The 20033-nt window shown below is 36.4% G+C and overlaps 1 protein-coding gene across 1 annotated transcript; it reads right to left on the bottom strand.

Annotated features, from left to right (window-relative positions):
• Positions 1–8459: 8459 nt before the first annotated feature.
• LOC104118923 (putative methylesterase 14, chloroplastic) lies at positions 8460–14759 on the bottom strand. Its single transcript, XM_009630314.4, has 5 exons — positions 13924–14759; positions 11950–12189; positions 11721–11864; positions 10171–10305; positions 8460–9001 (listed from the first exon to the last, which is right to left on the bottom strand). The coding sequence occupies exons 1-5, from the start codon at positions 14182–14184 to the stop codon at positions 8729–8731; spliced, it is 1053 nt and encodes a 350-aa protein (XP_009628609.1). The 5' UTR covers positions 14185–14759; the 3' UTR covers positions 8460–8728.
• Positions 14760–20033: the final 5274 nt, after the last annotated feature.

Raw genomic sequence — 20033 nt, 5'->3', positions numbered from 1 at the left:
AATTTCGAAGTCAACAAATTCGCACGATAAGGAATCAAAGAAGTGAAGCTCTTCCTAATAGTTCCATAACCTCTCAAAGATAAGTACAGACATCTCCGTACTAATCCGCGAGACTCTACTAAACTTGCTTGTGACTTATAACACCTATGAACTTAGAGTTCTGATACCAATTTATCACGATCCCAATTTTCCTCTGTAGGATGTCGTGATGGTACCTAGTCTCTAAGATTAGGTAATCCTAACATGATTGCGGAATATAACTGAAATAACGATAAAACTCTCAAATACTCAACAACTATTATAAGGAAAACTTTGCAACTAACCATAAGCAAACTTCCCAAAATATGGTGATAACAAGTCACAAGCTCTATAAGATGATACTGAGCATTCCTATACCTCAGTGTCTATAAAGGACAAGAAAAGAAAAATAGACTAGATAGAGGGTGACTCCGAGGCTTGCAGACGCCGGTAGGTATACCTTGAATCTCTGAAACTGGGCTCGTCTCACTGGTGCCTGGATTGGTAGGAGTTACTTGGATATGCACAAAACGATGTACAAAAGTGTAGCATGAGTACACCACAACGGTACCCAGTAATTACCAAGCCTAACCTCGGTAGAGTAGTGACGAGGTCAGGTCAAGGCCCTACTAGAATAAATAAGAAACTGAACAGGTATATAACAATGAAATAATGATAACAATAGAAATGAGACGATAAAGAAACACACCGAGATTAGCTACACTGAACTAAGGCAAATAATGCATCACAAAAGAAAAACAAGGAATGCTATGACACAGAACAAAGCAACAAAACACAAGTGAAGTAATAGAAATGTATCAACAAGAATCACTACTGAGGTACCGCCTCGTAGTCTCAAATAATAAAATATTTCACAATCTTTCTTTATATCACCGCGGGAGCCTTGCATTTAGTTTTGAAAATTAATTTTCTCGAAATAACTTCCCGCGTTTAGCTCACCTTATCACACCACGTGACTTCAATAGTTTCCCTACTAGCAACACGCGTATCAAGCCCACCTTATTTCACCGCATGCGTTTCAACACCAAGCCTTATACCACCGCATGCGTATCAATATCACAAAGTATCACAAAGCGCACCTCAAGTACCTAATATCACAACTTGCCAAGAAACCAACAATAATAGTGTTTTCACAACAAATAGCCCATGGCTCAACCACAATATGCACAAGAGTCTCACAATAACAACTGGAAGTGAATAACTCAACAAGAATAATATTTCACAACTTTACAACTTTTTCTCAATGTAAATCACGGCCTTTATAACTCAATACCAATTTCAACAACAAGATATTCCAAAAATAACAACTTCAAGTAAGGAACCCAACGATTAAATAATGAATAAGGAATCGAGGAAACAATACTTCAACTAATCATGTAAAGGCAATTAACAAGGAAGAGATAAGACAAGTAGAGCATGTGAAGATAGACTAAGGATTATGGTTATAACATGTTAAGGTAACTCTATTAAGGCATGAAAGGAAACTACATAATTAAAACCGGTAAATTTCCACATTTAGCGTATGTACACACTCGTCACCTTGCATACACGGCTTTCACATATCACAATTAATGCAAAACAACACCAATCCTAAGGGGAAGTTTCCCCCACACAAAGTTAAGCAAGACACTTACCTCAAAACAAGCTAACTTAATCCACTAGTAAGCTTTTTCCTAGATTATCCAATTTCGAACGGCTCGAATCTAGCCAAAATAAATTTATTCCATTAATATAAACTATAGAAAACTATTCCGAACAATAAAGTTATGATCTTTACAAAAAAACATAAAGTCAACTCAAAAAGTCAAACAGGGCCCGCATCTCGGAACCTGACCAAAATTATAAAATTTGAACACCCATTCGATAACGAGTCCAATCATACAAGAATTACTCGAATCCGAACTCAAATCGCCTTTCAAATCCCCAAAATTTAGCTTAAGAAATTTTCACAATTTTTCCCCAAATTTCCAACTCAAATCACTAATTAAATGATGCAAATAACAATGGATTCGTGTAATATAATCAAAACCAAGTAAGAATCTATTACTCTCATAAATTTCTTGAAAGTATCTCAAAGAATCGGCACATACAGAGCTTTCTAGGTCCAAAAATGAATAATGAAATCAAACCCTCGAACTTAGCCCTATTCTGCCTAGTGAATTCGCATATGCGAACCCACAACCGAATCTGCGGAATTTTCATCGCAGGTGCGGTTCTCACTAAGCCCAGCATCCTCCGCTTCTGTGGACCAAATCGCGCAACTGCGTGTCCGCTCCTGCAGAACATGGGCGCATCTGCTCTCTCGCGTCCTCGGAGGAGGCTCCGCTTCTGCGACCCCAGGCTTGGCCAGCCATTGCCGCTTCTGCGCTCCCCACTCGCTCCTGCGAGTCTGCTTCTGCAGAACTTTGACCGCATTAGCGGTCTGATATGGGCAAGCCACAGTTCACTTTTGCGATCAGCCTCTCGCATTTGCATGTCCGCACCTTCGGTCAAACCCTCCTCAGGTGCGATGACACCAGAACAGAAGTGCTTCAACAATGCATTAAGTTCAAAATTGTTCCGGATTCAATCTGAATCACACCCGGGGCCCCCGGGACCTCATCCGAACATACCAACAAGTTCCAAAACACATTACAGACCTACTCGTGGCCAAAAATCACATCAACAAATATCGATTATACGAATCGCAACCCAATTCAAGCCTATTGAAACTATGAACTTCCGAATTTCAAAACTAATCCCGATTCATACCGAAACAACTCCGATTGACCTCAAATTTTACACACAATTCATAAATAACATGAAGGACATATTCCAACTTCCGGAATCGGATTACTATGCTAGATTAGTGTCACACCTTACCAAAAAATTTGGATTCTCTAAAGTTAAGTCACTCACGTAAATTCTCCTTTTCATGCTTTCCACTTCAAAGATACCTTTAGGTTGCTATTTCAACTAATAAAAACTTTGAAAGTCCTTTCATTATTTTCTCAATTGTTGATTCAATTATCGATTCTTAGATCACTCCTCATTATTGATTCCACCACTTCCCTATGGAAGTATTACCAAGAAAAGATGACTATCTCGTTCAATTCTCAGTCATGAGTATTCTCAGTTAAATGTAGTGCATATGCATCACCTTTTAGGATATACTATATCTCAAAACCAACACAGTCAATCGATATTATTTTTCTTCCATGACTGAAGCAAAACGTAATTCAAGCTAATATAATAAACTCAGTGCATGTCCAAGATAAAGTCACCTTTGGGTGATGTAAGAAGCATACTCTTTTTTATCCTTTTTTTTTTCTTTTTTTGTATAGAGACGCGCTATACTAAGCCGAGTTGTTTGGCGCCAAAAACATACAGCCAAATCATTATTTGTCTACTTGACTTTGAAAATCCAGTAGAAGTTGAATAATGTTTTTTGTAAACATGAATAATTGAGTGAAAGTGTGACTAAGTTCGATGAAAAGAACTATCTTTTCATTACATAAGGAGAAACAAGCTAATGAGTGCTACCGTGATAAATGACAAAAATGCATGTTTTGAACATGTTTTCATATCGTTTTGCACGTGAGTTGCGGGAGATCACATGCTTATAATTGTGAAAGTGCTCATTACGTGTTTTTTGTGTGTAGAAACGAGCTTGGTTGGAAGTTGATGAAAATAGGATAATTTGACGCAAAAAGAAGTGGAGAAGCAAAACCTGAGAGCGTGCGACAATTGGCACCTCGTGCGATAGGCGGGCATGCTAGGGCCTTAAACATGAATCACAACCAGTAAAGTATAGCACTTGGCACCAGCTCCTACGCGAGGAAAGAAAAAAAGAAGGAACTGAGAGCGTGCCAGGGGGTCTAGTGTCATGCGAGCCCTAGGCACGCGACTCAGTTTTTCTGTCCAAAATAAGAGAGCACAAGGTTGCCTCATATCAACCCTATTCCGTATAAATACAAATTGGATGCATTTTTGAAGGGTTACACAACACCTTAGAACGCAAGAACAAGCCAGGAGCATAGCGGAAGATTCAAAAACGAGTTTAATCTATTTTCTTCATTTTTTATATCATTGGTGATGAATTCTAGTAGTGTAATCATGCAGACTATTATGAATAGTTGATTCTATTATCTAAGATTTTGATAGAACCTTTTGAACTTCTTTACTTGTTCAATTATATGCGTAATTATGTTGATCGAAGAGCCCTCAATTGACTGTGCCTATTTATTATGTGATGCTTGAGAAAAGAATGTATATTTAGGTAATTATTAAACAATGTCAATCCCTAAGTGTATGAGAGATCAATATGGTGGGTTTAAAAGTAAGATTAGAGATAACGAAGCTTAACATGGTCAAAGTAAGCGATAAGAGATTGCTAGAGTAGTTCGAGAGAATATATCTAGTAAATTACCGTGATTGCTCGAGAGAGAATCAGGATAAGTAAAGTGCTCACAATCGGTAGAGGATAATTAGGTGATCGAGATTTTAGTTAACATAGCGAGAAGGATTTCGACAATTGGGGAAATCATAACTTTAGGTTTCCGTAAACTTATCTACTACTCTTGCTCAATAAGTTGATAATTTACTGCATTTCGTTTAGTTGCAATAAATTAGTTAAACAATAAAAAATTATTGTTTGAATAATTTGGAGAGTTGATTTGCTGAATTCTTATGATAGGTTAAGTTAGGATTGATAGGTTAATTCCCTATGGGATTCGACTCTTTATTATTAAATGGAATTATATTTGTAACAATCGCTAATCCTTTACCTAGGCATAGTTGGGCGTGATCATTGCCGGAAGCTCCTGTACAGTTTTATGAGCAAAACACTGCTTTCTTTGTTCCAATTAATATAACATGTTTCCAATTTTTTGAGATTCCTTCGAAACATTAAAACAATTCTATTCACAATTTTAGGTTGTGCATTCGCAAACTTTAAATGTTTTACATTCACTTAATAATAGAATATCAATGTGCAAACTTTCAATGTTTACGTTCCTTCTTACTTGATTATTGACTAAGATCAAGTGCATTTGCTACATTCATGTTTCATCAAAGAATAGGTTCCCTTTTTCATTATATTATATTCTCAGCGTGATTGAACTTTCGATTCTATTATAATTAATCCATAGTCGTAGAGTTTTTATTTATCTTTCAGATAACTTTGAAATTAGAAGGTAGGGTTGGGTAGCTAGGGCCATGGATAGCTTATTTGAGTGGGCAAAAAGTTCCAAACACCAAATACTTTAAATTAGCTTATAGTATAAAGAAAGATAGAGTTGGAATTAAGTGGAATTTTCTTTACTACTATTTCCTTATTAACATTTTAAATTTATAAATTTTCAAAAAATTAATCTAATTAGCGCATAATGATTTGGCATTGTCTCTTTATATTACAAAGAAAGTACATATAAATGTTGAAAATTAGAGTAATAACTATCTTTAATCATCGAAAAGAATACATATGTACAACTAGGGCCAAACAGAAGTTTTCCATATATGATTGGGAAAAGAATAGTTTCCATAAGTAATTAGCCAACGTAAGCCCTACTTGTTGCCTAAGTAATAATTAACCAACGTAACCCCTACTTAATTGTTTCCTATGTAATAATTTCCTAAATGAAGGTACTTCAAACTATAAATTCAAAGTAATACTCTCAAACTTCATTCTCTCTCTTCAAGTTATTACAGTACGTTCTTTTCATTCTTGTTCTGTTTCATTGCCATTCAGTTGTAAGGTAAAATATTCAGAACAAAGTTACGTTCTTGTTGAGATTCGTGGAGCAGTTACAACAACTTGGTCAAGAGGGTTTCCGTTTCCGTCCCATCGATTCAGAAGGACTTATGTTCTTGTTGAGATTCGTCGTTGGACAAGAGATGCATGATTCTGGATTTATTACCACTAACGTTGATGTCTATGGCAAACAAGAATCTTGGGAGATATACGACAACGGAGTACCCTGTGGTGATGATGAGGACATCAGTAGTTATCGCTACTTATCACAAAGCTGAAGAAGAAAAGCAAGGCGAGGTATCATCGTGCTGTCGGAAACAAGGGAACTTGGAAACAGGACAACAAGGGCAAACCAGTTCACTACAAAAATATGGGAAACGCATCGTCAGTGGTTAATATTGGATACAAGACAAATTTGTCTTACAAGAATAAAGAGTTTTACCCTGAAGATCAGAAAGATGGACATTGGCTCATGAAGAAGTAGGAGCTTTCTAAGGTTATTCTTCACAAGTTCGGCCAAGACTGTAGAGATTATGTTCTTTGCGCCATCAAGAAGCTGAAGCACGTTAACAGTTCATCTGAAACTTCCACAATCACGACGTTGAATAATGATTCTGATGAGGTAACGAGTTCTGTTGATGACTTGTTGGCTACTAATAATTGCAAGGATTATTATAATATGTGCAAGAATTTGGAACACTCTGAAACGATGGCTTTTCAAGTGATGAATAATAGTGTTGATGAACCATTACAAATAGTGGACGAACCAGCTGAAGGGACTACTTTTGAGGCGCCTGAATTAGATGTGACTGATGATTTGTATCAATGGGATGGAAAGGAATTGGACAAATTAAATCAGATATTAGATGATGTGCCCGAGGTTGATGTAGAGGCGAATATTGTTGAGCCATTAGCAGCAGTAGTTGAACCTACAGAGGCTGCTTATACTTGTGGGCAACATTCTGTTGAAGACACGGGCATGCTCAATTTGGATCCTTCGATGCCAGATATGAGCAGCCATTCAGCACATGTTGAATATTCTGAAGTTACTTATATGTCTCGAATGAATTTGATGAGCTTTGATCAGTCAGTGCCCGAAGATGTGCTTGGCTTGAATGAATGGGATATAATGGATTCTTCGATGCCAGATATGAGCAGCAATTCAGCACATATTGAATATTCTCAAATAAATTTGGAACACTTTTGACTCTGCAACTATGGCTTTTCAAGAATCACATCAGGCTGTGGAATTACAAGTGCCTGATGACTTGTATCAATGGGATGGAAAGGAATTCGACGAACCAAATCCGATATTAGATGTTGTGCCCGAGGTTAATGTAGAGGTGAATATTGCCGAGCTATTAGCAGTAACAGCGGAACCTACAGAGGCCACTTATCCTGTTGAAGCCACGGCCATGTTCAATGTTGATCAGTCGGTATCTGATACTTCAGTCCACTATTCAGAAGTGGCTACTTTTGAGAAGGAACATGAAGACCAGTTATATTGGTTGTCTAGGATGGAATTGGAAGATACAGATTACGATGATAGAGCCAAACGAAGCATTTCAACTAGCTAGCTCCGTAAATCTTTATTCTAGTAGATGCATGATTCAGCATTTATGAATGTATATGATTGTATTCGTTTTAGTTTTTTAATGAAGGCCAACTGCTACTTAGCTTTCTTTTGTCTTGATCCGCTTTTAAGTGTTTCATCTACATTAACAAATGTTAAAGGAGTATAAGAAACAGTGATCTCAATTGCTTATATGGTGTTAAACTTACCTCTGCATTTGCTTCCGATTCATTCAAATAATTCCAGTTTCCTCTCTACTTTTCGTTCTAATTCATGGCATTCATGCTCTATAATCAGTTCAGCTATTTCATGTCCAACAGGGAAAACACAATGTAGTGCTATGTTAATCAATTTTAAATCCATTACACAGTCAATTCAACTCCATTCTGCAAAGACCAAGGTTGCTTATTTTATTGGATATAAATGGTTTTTCTCCTAAGTTGTGTAGTGAGTAACTCACTCAGTTTATACCTCTGCATTTGCTTCCGATTCATTCAAATAATTCCAGTTTCCTCTCTACTTTTCGTTCTAATTCATGGCATTCATGCTCTATAATCAGTTCAGCTATTTCATGTCCAACAGGGAAAACACAATGTAGTGCTATGTTAATCAATTTTAAATCCATTACACAGTCAATTCAACTCCATTCTGCAAAGACCAAGGTTGCTTATTTTATTGGATATAAATGGTTTTTCTCCTAAGTTGTGTAGTGAGTAACTCACTCAGTTTATCTCATGACTTTTTGTAATTCAGAGATGGCTGATATGTTGGTTAATAAATGGTTTTTTTGTTTGTAGTAGGATACGATGGGAATGCTCTGCATTTTAAAGTTGCTTCCTAAATCTTTTCAATTGAAGTGTCCAAATTCAAAAAGAAGCTTTTGGTCCCTTGAGCCTCATCTAATTCCTCATTCTGAATCAATTTGCACCCTCTATAGCATTTTCTTGAAAAAACTCAATAACAGACTTTACATCACTATCTTTAGAAACTCAGTGATCACATAATAGCAGGAGAGTTTAGAACTGCAAGCCAAAGTCAGCATGATCTTTAACATAAAGACCAGAACCAATGATTACAATGTTAGTCAATCATCGGTTAATTATGACAACAGAATGATTAGTGTCAGTTGACATTGTCACCTGTGTTAATAGAGCAACTAATAATAGAAGAAAATTACAAGTTGGATAACTATAACCAAATGTATTTCATTCTTTAAAAGAAATAAATGAAACTAATTGAGTATGAAACTGGATATGGAACATGACAACCTAACTAAATTTCTTCTATACAACCAAAAGCCTCATGGAACAGATTGTACAGCCGCTAAAAGAACCAACAAAAGCTATTTTCCTTAAGAAGTAAAAGATCTCCTCTTATGTACATTACTATGGAATCTGAGCAATTTCGACCAAAATTTTATGCAGCGACTGTGGCTTGGAAAAGAATGGACAATGGTCACTGCCTTTGATCTTGAAGACACCTTCAGGAGGGTTTTCCCTCACAAGTTTTTCTTGGACATCAGGTGAAAGAGCATGATCATCCAATGTCTGGACATAAAATCTACGACTTGTTCCATATTTTTCAGGTGTCAACGATAGCTTCTCCATTATTGGACCAAGAGGAATTGGTCTCATCGAAACCATTGCCAAAGCAACATCCTACAGAAAATGACAGCACCATAAACATCTGAAGAAACATCAAATACTTTCCAGGTCTTTCTTCATAATAATTTTGCTTCCAAAATTACGTGTTATTTGACTCTGGGAAGATTAAGTCAGCAATCAGAAAGGAGATTATGTTCCACTTCTCTATAGTTTTATCACAAGCGACCAGAATTGAAAATTTCAGTTATCTAAGCATATCTTCAGCAGACACAAAGCTATTTCCTCTTTTTTGTAATGCTTACTATATACTCTTGTAGGTGCTTTTTTAGTATCCCTTCTATGATATTGTGCTTGAAACCAGCGCAAAAACAAAATCTCACTCACTCTCAGATAAGTCGCTTTGGAAGTAGCTATATACTTCCTTGGAAACATTACTTCCTATTGGAACTGCTTAGCTCAACAAGCATAAACCAACATTGTCATACAATTCAGAACAACGAGAACACACTCTAATATATTTTTTGTGAAATAGGCATGGGATAAAAGTCGGGTAGGGGTAAGGTCTGCGTATACACTACCCTCCCCAGACCCCACTTGTGGGATTTTACTGGGTCGTCGTTGTTATTGTTGTTGTAGGCATGGGATAAAAATTATGTACCCCCTTGATCCAAAATGTTTTCTCCATTTTTACTACTCAAAAACCAAATTGAAATTCAGCCAAGGGCATCTTCAAATAGATGATGCAACTTTCGAAATTTATAAATCCATTACCTTTCTGTGTTAGTTTATTACTTTTATCTTTCACCCTACAATTATTTTTGAACTTAGTCCTAAAGCCAAATCCTGATTTGATCCTTGGACGTCTGAATCTGGGGCAAACATTCGGGATGGAAGGACTACTTCACCATCACTGAATGTTGGAAGTGCTTCTATTACTTTCATTTTTCTTTTATTCTTTTGACATGGAGTTGCTTTAATGTCTTTGACCCCAGAAATGCTTATGCCATCACCAGAAATATCCTGTCCTACTGCCACTCTCGCTCCCAGTCCCTTGCAAAGAAAGGGAAAGGTGAGCGGAGAAGATGAATTAGCTAGCTGATGCATCTGCATTTTTCAAGTACTAAGCCATAGCTTAACACACTAGAAACCACATGCATTTGCAGCGCACTAGGAATGACAAATTAGCACGGTAAGAACTTCTGCTGATTGTATAATGGAAGTACCTTTGCAGGAGATTGATTGAAATATAGTCCATGCATCTGCTCCTTCTCAAACATGAAGCCAGTAGGAGGCTTCTCTTTACCATTCCCATAAATTAAAAACTTAGACTCCTGCATGAAAAGCTCTGCGGACCCAAGCTGCAAAATAGACCTCAAGTAAACATTATGATGGAGGATAGATATATAACAATATTTGACTGACACTATAATAGCATTTCAGAAATATTCTGGGGAGTGAATGATGAGATATTCAATTGCTCGGTTATAATGAAAGAGCCTATGAACCAACCAGTGGTTTAACGATACGTATCCTGTCCTTTTTGACCTCATCAATTCTGCCTGATGCATATTACAACATGGAAGAACTGAATTTTTCATTCAGTGTTCAAACTCATTTGTTCCTATTCCACTTTGCCAAAGAGTTAAAATTCCAACTTTCAACTCATTATAAAAGATCACTGAAGAACATGAACTGGTCAGTATGAGGCTGGATTGCGATGTGGAACAGTTTAAATGCTGAGAATTCCGATCAAAAGCTTACACCGCTCATGTTCCCCTTTTTTTTTTTGATAAAGATTTTATTAAAAAGGTACATGGTACAAGTTACATCAGTCCAACATCTGCCACTAACATGCAACTACAAATCTCCTATCTCTTCTAAATCAGTCCAACACCGCTCATATTCCCATTTTCAGTTGTTTTTCTTTTTCTTCCCATATCCGGGGTCTATTCTCTTGTAGAGGCCTCTATATATCTGTGTGTTTATATGTCATCAAGATAAGATGATCTAGATCACAAGTTCAATCAACATCGTCTCATAAAAACAAGGATAAAATTTTAGGAAAGAGAAAATAGACTTTTGTAAAAGCTTGAACATGCTTTCAGCCAAGAAAACTTGGTAAGGCTCAAGGTAGAGAAGAAGCACCGCGGAAACTTGTTGCCACAAAGAAAAGAATCATTTGTGTATGTTGGCTCGTTGATATTATCAGCTCTACTTCATCAACAAATAAAAAGTCCCAATGTTGTATGGAGCTGACTACTCATACAAAGAATTTGCTAAAATGAAGTGTTCTGAAGCTAGTGCTGATGTGTAACATTTTAAAGAAAAAGTAAAATGTTTTAAAAGGGGATCAGTGAACTCTAAATCTCTTCCCCCCAAAAAGATCTACTTTCTGGACCTTGTTCCACATACATTGCTGTATTTCTTTTGCAAACTTTATTATTTTTAGCACTTTAAGCAACAAAAATAGTATAGCAACTCTATGAAATCCCAACCAAAATGAAATGGTGCTTTCAGGAGCCATGACTGCAAACTCGGGACCAATTTTGAGACGACTCATGGTGTGGTAACTGTATCTTTTTCCACATACACACTGGAGCAATTTTTATTTTGCTCAAAGTACTTCTAGACTACTTCATCTAAACAAAAGTACTTTTAAAAACTACGAATTGCAATAAAACATAATTGTTCAACAGGTTAGCAAATCAGCAACAAGTTGTCAACAACCGTTTTTCTAGTATTTGTTACGTTTTTGGTCGTATAGGATATGTACCTCTCCGGCAAACACATTAAAAGGCCTCTGTCCATCAGATATCATTGTAGCACAAAGAAATACTGCTTTGGCAATTTTCTGTGGGTAAAGCTCCAAAGCATAGCAAACACAAGCACCTCCAACACTGTGACCTACCAAAATTACCTAAAGGAGGACACAAAATCATTTTTAGATTAACATACAAAGTTAATCTTTCATAGTTAAAATTCTACAAGAATTCTGCTCATACATTTTCATCCTCCGGCAAGTTCTCCAGATAATCAATCAATGGTTTTGAGTACTCCGCCAGTGTTGTAACATTTTTTGTATCTGTCAGATCAATCCCAGATCCAGTGAGATCTACGGTCGTGGGCAGCAATCCAGTTTCCTCCAATAAAGCAATATTTTTGTACCAACACCAAGCTCCAAATCCTTCTCCATGTACCAAAACGAACTTCTTTGTCTTGATGCTCTCCAAACATTCTGGTAACTTTACAGCATAAATATTTGTAAGGCAACAAATAGTGACACATGTAATTTATAAAATAAATAAAAAGGAGTGACACGAGAACATTCTGGAGTTTTTCTAAAAGATGTTGAAGGTTATTGTATCATCAATCTGACGAAAGTGTAGTCCCGCGACTTCCTCATCAATTTACATGAAATTCTAAGCATATACTGTTCTTCTTTCATTAAGCCTGGTTAAGCACAATAAACACATTATGCACTGCCAAGATTTCCCATTTTCGACAACCAGTTAGCATTTAGCTACAACAAAACTATATTTCTACTTTAAATAAACAAATCGAGAATTCTATTTTTTATCAAGTCAAAAGTTTTCATTGCGAACACCTACTGGTAACAAAAGTATGTATAAGTTGTTTGTGTCTAAAAGATATGATATTCAGTATTTTCGTTTTATCTTTTCTCACAACTGCTGTGTAAAAGCCCGTAGAAAGTTGTCTTGCTCAACCTAGATCTAATTTCTGTTCTTCCTGTAAGTTGTTTTTATTTACATCACATAATTTAGTGAAAATACAGAATGCAGAACAATAATCTAAGAATTAACAGATAATATATAAGCTGTGCACTGAAATCTGAAGTAATTTTATTCCTGGTAACCTTTGCCGTAGACTAATGGCAAAGCAAGGTGCAATTATATATAAAGTTGCCCATTATCTATAATGTGAATTGCAACTACTCACATAATCTGCTCAGGTATACTAATAGTGCTACTATTTCCTGTGACAGAGCAAGAATAAAGGGACATTGCTTTTGCTTTTGGGTCCTCGTATCAAAGTATACACAAAGAAAAATTACAGCCTATGCAATAAATTAATATAAAAAGAAATTGTTCCAAGATTTTTCAGGCCCGGGGCGGAGGCAGAGCACAGGATGCGGGTTCGGCCGACCCAGTAGCTTTTGTTCAAACCATGTATTTGTTTTAAGAAATTCATTGGATATGTAAAACTTATTAATTTAGAACCTAGTAACTTGAAAGAATTACAATCTCGAACCATAAGGTTCAAATCTTGACTCCGCCTCTGGCCCGGGCAATATTCAACCCTACACTTCCAGAACCAAAGGAAATTCCAAAAACAAAAACAAAACACAGAGGAAATACTTAATTAAGAATCTAACAAACATGAATCTAGCGTATCACCAAAAATAAGAAGAAAAAAAACGTAAAAGAAAGGTAGGTTCTGAGAGTTTGCTTTGTTCTTTCTTTTCTACTCCACCTTTCTAAAGAAGATTTCAAAAATGGGAAAAAGGTGAAAGGGGATAAAGTTTTTACTTTTTGCAACAAAAAGTGCCTTTCTCTTCTTTCCCTTTTTATTTTACACTTTCTCACACTATCAATCATTTCTACCACCAATTCCACAAAATACAAAAAGATAGAATCAGTGTTCCGCATATCAAACCCATCACAGCAAAAATGAAATAGACCAACATTATATCAAGAATCTAAAAAGAGAAACATCATTTCTACCATCAATTTTACTAAATACAAAAACAAAACAAAAAAGAAAAAGGGATAAAAAAGCTAACTTTTCCACCTCTACCCCATCAAACTCATCATAGCAGAACTAAACTAGACCAAAAAAATAATTAAACAAATTTTCCATCCAGATCCCTCTCAGACCCAGTCTTACAATACTAAAAAAGAACAAAAAAGAAAAGCTAAAGCAACTGTATAAAGGAAAAAACTTGACAAATTATATACCTGCTGCTTAAAATTGGGGGCGGGATCAGAAGAATCAGTGCGACGGCGAGAACTAGTGGATCCTCCAATACGTCTAGACATTGACCCCTCAAATCTTTGAGACAACTGATGCTGCTGAATTGCCATTGCCAAAGCTTGTCGATGCAATAACTCCTCTTCTACTAATGACCTCCTCTTTGATCTCTCCATTCTTTTACTCCTTGACCCTACTCCATTCCTTTCATTTTCCTTCTTTATCATGCAAATAAATCGATTTCCCATATCTTCTCAAAATTCAATTTTGCCTCAAAGTCAAAACCCAGAAACTGTTTTGCTTAAAAATACGTGAAATTGGTGAAAATCGAATTTTGTGCACAACCCAGATTCTAGTTTGCTTTAAAGTTCAAGAATATATGTGAATCTCAACTGCAAAATGGAATTTTTGTGCAAAACCCAGATACTGTTTTGCTAAAAAAAAATGTGAAATTGGTCTGACAACTTAATTTTGAGCACAACCCAGACACTATTTTGCTTTGAAGTTTAAGAATATGTGAATTTTCATAGCAAAATGAAACTTTGAGCAAAACCCAGATACTGTTTTGTCCTCAGATATGTGAATTTTGACTGCAAAATTGAGATAGTATTATTTTTTATCCAAAATGGCTAAAACTTCACTGGAATTGAACTCTAAAATGGGAGTAGCAGAGTGCTGAAAAACTGGAAGAACGACGACGTTTTAGAGGAGTAGGTGGTGGTGGTGGATTTTTAGTTCATCATTGATTTGATTGTGAACGGAAATTATGGAACCTTTTAACTTCAACAGCATATGCAAGCAAATTTAATGCTGTTTTCTCTTCTTTCTTTTATTTTCCTTTATTTCCTTTATTTCTTTTCAATGTTTAAATTTTTTTTTGTTTCCTCTCAATGTTTAAAATTGAAAATTCGCACTCTTCCCCCTATTAGTTTCCCCAGTTTTTTATTTTGATTTAAATTATTATTTTTTTCCTGTTTCAGTGCTGTTGAAAACTATAGTATGACTTTGTGCTGAAATATATGACTGAAAGTTGGAATCTATATATTCGTTAGACTTTTGTGTTCTTTTTATTCTTCTTATTAGGGCAGTTGTCATTTTTGTCTCTAATGGAGAAAAGATAATAACACGAAAGAGAGATTTTTCGAATGACATTTATAGCCTGTTTGGCCTTTTTTTTTTTTTAATAGTCTATTTGGCCAAGTTTCTTTTTTTTTAGCATATTTGGCCAAGCTTTTAAGAGAAAAAAAAAAATTAAGTAGAAACATAAGCTATTTTTGAGAAGTTGAAAAAAATAATTTTTCCCCAAAATTACTTTTTAAATAGCACTTTTAAAATATATTTAGAAGCACTTTTTAAAAGTTTGGTTAAACATTAGTGTTTCTTAAAAGTGCTTTTTAAATTGATTAGTCAAATATATTAGCCTCTTTGGCCAAGTTTCTCCAAGGCTAAAAGCACTTCTTTTTTAAAAAAAAATATTTTTTTTTTTCCAAAGTTGTGTTTGGCAAAGCTTTTAGAAGGAAAAAAAATATTTTTGAGGAGAAGCAGAAGCAATTTTGGAGAAGTAGAAAGCACTTTTTAAAAATTTGGTCAAATACTAATTGCTGATGAGAAGTATTTTTCAAATTAAAACACAAACTAAATCTCACTAAAAGTATTTTTGAAAAAAGTACCTCTCAAAATAAGTTGATTTTAGAAACTTGGTCAAACAATATAATAAACTGCTTCTACTCAAAACACTTTTCAGAAAAATATTTTTCAAAATAAGCTGATTTTAGAAGTTTGGGCAAATAGGTTATTAGTCCATTACAATTGTAAAGGCTGTTGTCAAGGAAAAACTAAAAAAAATTAGAGTAAATTATTTTTAAATATAAAAAAATATACTTTCTTTAAATTAAATAAAGTAATAAGCAAATAATAGCATCTAAATGGCGGGGATAGTAATTATTAACACCGAACATGATGATAATTATAAGTTTGAGATTTGCGTTTGACGTATATGTGAATTAATGATGGAATATGGGAACATTAGAATAATGAAGAATTAATGAGGAGATTAAGGGTGAGATTGTCTTGTTCTCATTATTTTTTGCTTTTGTTTGCCAAAAGGTAAGATTCTCTATTAATTAGACTATAATCTAAATATGGACCATCTAAGGATCAATGTATCTTACTTTAGTATATATATAAAATTACTAATTCCATCATCTTAATTTGTTTGAGACTACTCAACTTGACATAGAGCTCTCTCTAAAAATTTCTTTCCGTCTACACTACCTCCAAACTCCGCTTCCTTTCAAAAAATCAGTTCAGCTGAATCTACAAATGTCAACGAACATCACAAATTCCCCGCTTGAACCGCCTGTTTTAAGCACCATGCACATCGATACCCTCACAATACAAAACAATACCTCCCTAAAGAAGAAACAAACCTTCGTTCAACTACTGCTTTCACACAATCAATTCCATCACTTATCAAGTACTTGTCGCACAACCCACTCACACATCGACTTATTGGATGAAATAACAAACGACCAAAACCAAGAAACTTTTATTCTGTTATCCTCCTCTTATAAAACTTGACTATACTCTCCTTGGAAATTTTCAGTTATAATTAAAGTGTTTGGAAGAAAGTGGGACACCAAACTTTACGTACAAAATTGTGTATCCCATGGCAACCTGCTGAAGATCTACTACTCATAGATTTGGGATCAGATTTCTTTCTTATCAAATTCCAAAAACAGGAAAATATGAATAAAGTACTACACAACGAACCTTGGTTTATCTTTAATAATTTTGTTTTCGTCCGAAAATGGGAACCTAAATTCATTGCCTCCGCTGCCCAACTCACCTACTCCTCCATTTGGATCCGGCTACCTGAACTACCCACAGAATTTTATGATTTTAACATCTTACAACGAGTTGGATCAAAAATTGGCACACTTTTAAAGATTAATACTTGTACGTCTGCTACCACTAGGGGACGATATGCACGAATATGCATTGAGGTACCTTTGGAACAACCACTGAAAATATATATTTTTATTGGTATGCACCGCCAACAAATTCTCCATGAGGGCCTCAACATGTTCTGTACCTTATATGGAAGGCTTGGACATAACAAAGCCTTATGTACCTTTCAACCACCACAACACACACAAAGCACACCTCCCGGCCATCCCCATCCAACAACTAACTCTACCACCATTACTCATCTACTCAATGAGAATGAAGACAATCAAAAGCTTGAAAAATTGTAAGTTTCCCATCCAAAAATAAATCCCAAAGTCCATCTAAACGGAAAGGACCTATGCTACCACGTACCAGACGACAAACAATAACACATCACATCAATGCTCCGACGGCTGCTAAGATGGTCCCCACATGTAATCTCTCTAACGAACAACTCCCAAATCCTGCTCCCAAAAAAAATAGAAAAGATGTTGTTACCCCTCCAAAATATTTTAATAATTCCACATTAGACCTCTTAGGAGAAATGGATGACACCTACATGCTTGACTCTAATTCCTATTGCTTAAGCCCAATTCAGCAAGTACTCAAGCACACCCCATCGTCCAGCCCAAAAGCCATCCCTACCCTTGCCATACCCACACTAGGTATAGCCTCAAACCATTAACTTACTGCCCACATTGAACAACATTCTTCCTCCATGTTAAATATAACCCTTGTGAATAATAGCCAGGTGGAAACTAACTCTGCCACAGGACCATTAACCGCCACGTCAGTAAATACAACAAATGAATCCTTCTCAACACAAATACATGATTCTCTACACCCTAATACAACACACAATACCATGCCTATAGCCCCTACTGCGACAGGCCAGTTCCAAAATGATAATTCATCCAACCCAACCATATTATCTTTTATAACCCATCTCACACACAACGCTACACATACAGAAGGATCACGTGCCCACCCTACTCCATCAGCTATATCACCTCCACCTACATCTAATCAACCGCACCAATTACCCTCTAAAATTACTTCTTTCTCTGCCGCATCATCATTAAACTCCATTTCCAACTCCAACATCACTACAACAAGTAAAGAGATAGATACACCTCCAATCCTCATCCATGAACAGATTACCCCTCAACCTCCAACATAGAAGGACCACATCAATACAAACCTGTTACAACACCCCATAATCTTGAACACCATCACCATGCAACCTTCAAAACAACCTTCACAACATCCACCACCAATATACATATCCCAGTACCCACCAATTCAAACATACCCTCAATCATAATTGGAAATGAGCCTTTAGGAATATGCATTAACATTCACGATGGAGATTAACATCAAAAATATGATCATCATGATTCAAAATCCAACGGACGTCGCTCAAATTGTGACGTAGGGGATGAGGATGAGGGTAGACCTCTACAACAATACCTATGGGACATGCATCCACCATCAACACTCAACAACTACCATTACTACCCCAGTGTCACCACTGTATCAACAACAGGAAAATCTTCACCCTCACAACACCTACCAACCACTTCAACATGCAATGGAACCAGAGTTTCGAAGGAATTTTTGATCTTTGATCGAATACCATGAGCCAACACTAGTGGCACTATTGGAAACTCACCTTCAACTTTCATACTCATCTTCGAGATGAATTTGGCTTTACCAATATGGCACAAGCACCCGCGGAAGGACAGTCGGGAGGCATTGCTTTGCTTTGGCATGATGAACTCCTACATCTCGACCAAGTAACAGTCACGTCTCAACAAATTCACGTTGTAGTCCAGGTACCACCAAACCCTAATACTTTGCTTCTTTCTGTAGTTTCGGCATAAAATGATTTAGGAGCACGTTCTACACTATGGGCAAATCTAAAAACATTGCATGACACATTAAAAATGCCCTGGTTAGTCAGAGGATATTTTAATGAAATAGTACGTGCATCAAAAAAATTTAGGGGTAACCTTATCAACAATACCTTTTGTGATAAATACATTCAATGTCTTAATTATTGTAACTTACTTGATTTAGGATACAAAGGTCGTCGTTACACCTGGACATATTGTGTACGGTCAAAACCGATTCTCAGTCATAATGACCGGTCGAGACAATGATATTTCAATCGAAAGGTATCCACATGACAAGCTCGGACGAATTCTAAAGTAGGGACATCGAGCTTCGTGCTATAAACGGCAAAACTTGATATCATTATCGAGCCCGTGTTTGAATCGAACTACGGGGCAACACCGATCGATACGGGCCCCGAATATCGATGCCCAAGGCAGAACCGAGCTCGAACCAAGACTGGGGTTTCGACCTAACACTGAGCTCGAGCCAGTGCTAAGCTCGCAGACAAGAGCCGTTATAACCGTACCGAGGGAGAGAATCTTGGCGAGAATCAAGGAAGAAATAAACCATCATGGGTCATCTACTATATGCATTATTTTATTATGTTGTTATAGATAAAGCAGCTATCCTCTACTATAAAAAGGGGGATAGACTGTAATAGAGGCAAGTTCTCCAAGATATATTAAGATTTTATTGTGCTCGTTTTTCTAATTCATTTCAGTCTTTCCGTCCATCATTCTCATTTTATAGAAAAACTACATGTATTGTTATTTTGTATCAAAGGGATTCGCATACCCTTAGAAATATATCTAAATTTAATGTTATCCGATTTTTCAGGTAAACAGTTTGGCGCCCACCGTGGGGCTAAGGGTAACAGTGATTGTTTGATATAAATCTACAGTACACTCCAGCTTACAACTTCAAAATGGCTCTACCTATCGACCTCGAAGCTGGCCTTCAATATGAAACCAACAACTTGGCGCCCGGGGCCGGAAGGCTACCTGACGACGGCAACGAGGCTCGAATCAAAGAACCCAAAATTCGAGCCGAAGTACCATTGGATATCAATTCACAAATAGCTCTAGAAGCGAATCAGCGTTTTGAACCAGAAAGAAGCGTTCAGGGCGGTGCTCGACCCATAGCCCGAGACACCTACAACACGGGGGAAATCGGGGTCAGCTTGCGTATGATTTTCGAAATGTTACAAGCCCAACAAATAGCGATAGCTCAGTTGCAGAGCCGAACTCATATG

The sequence above is a fragment of the Nicotiana tomentosiformis genome, chromosome 3 (genome assembly GCF_000390325.3).
Source record: "Nicotiana tomentosiformis chromosome 3, ASM39032v3, whole genome shotgun sequence".
In the NCBI taxonomy this organism is placed as follows: Eukaryota; Viridiplantae; Streptophyta; class Magnoliopsida; order Solanales; family Solanaceae; genus Nicotiana; species Nicotiana tomentosiformis.
Note: the sequence above shows the minus strand (reverse complement) of the source record. Positions and strands in the feature narration are given on the sequence as shown.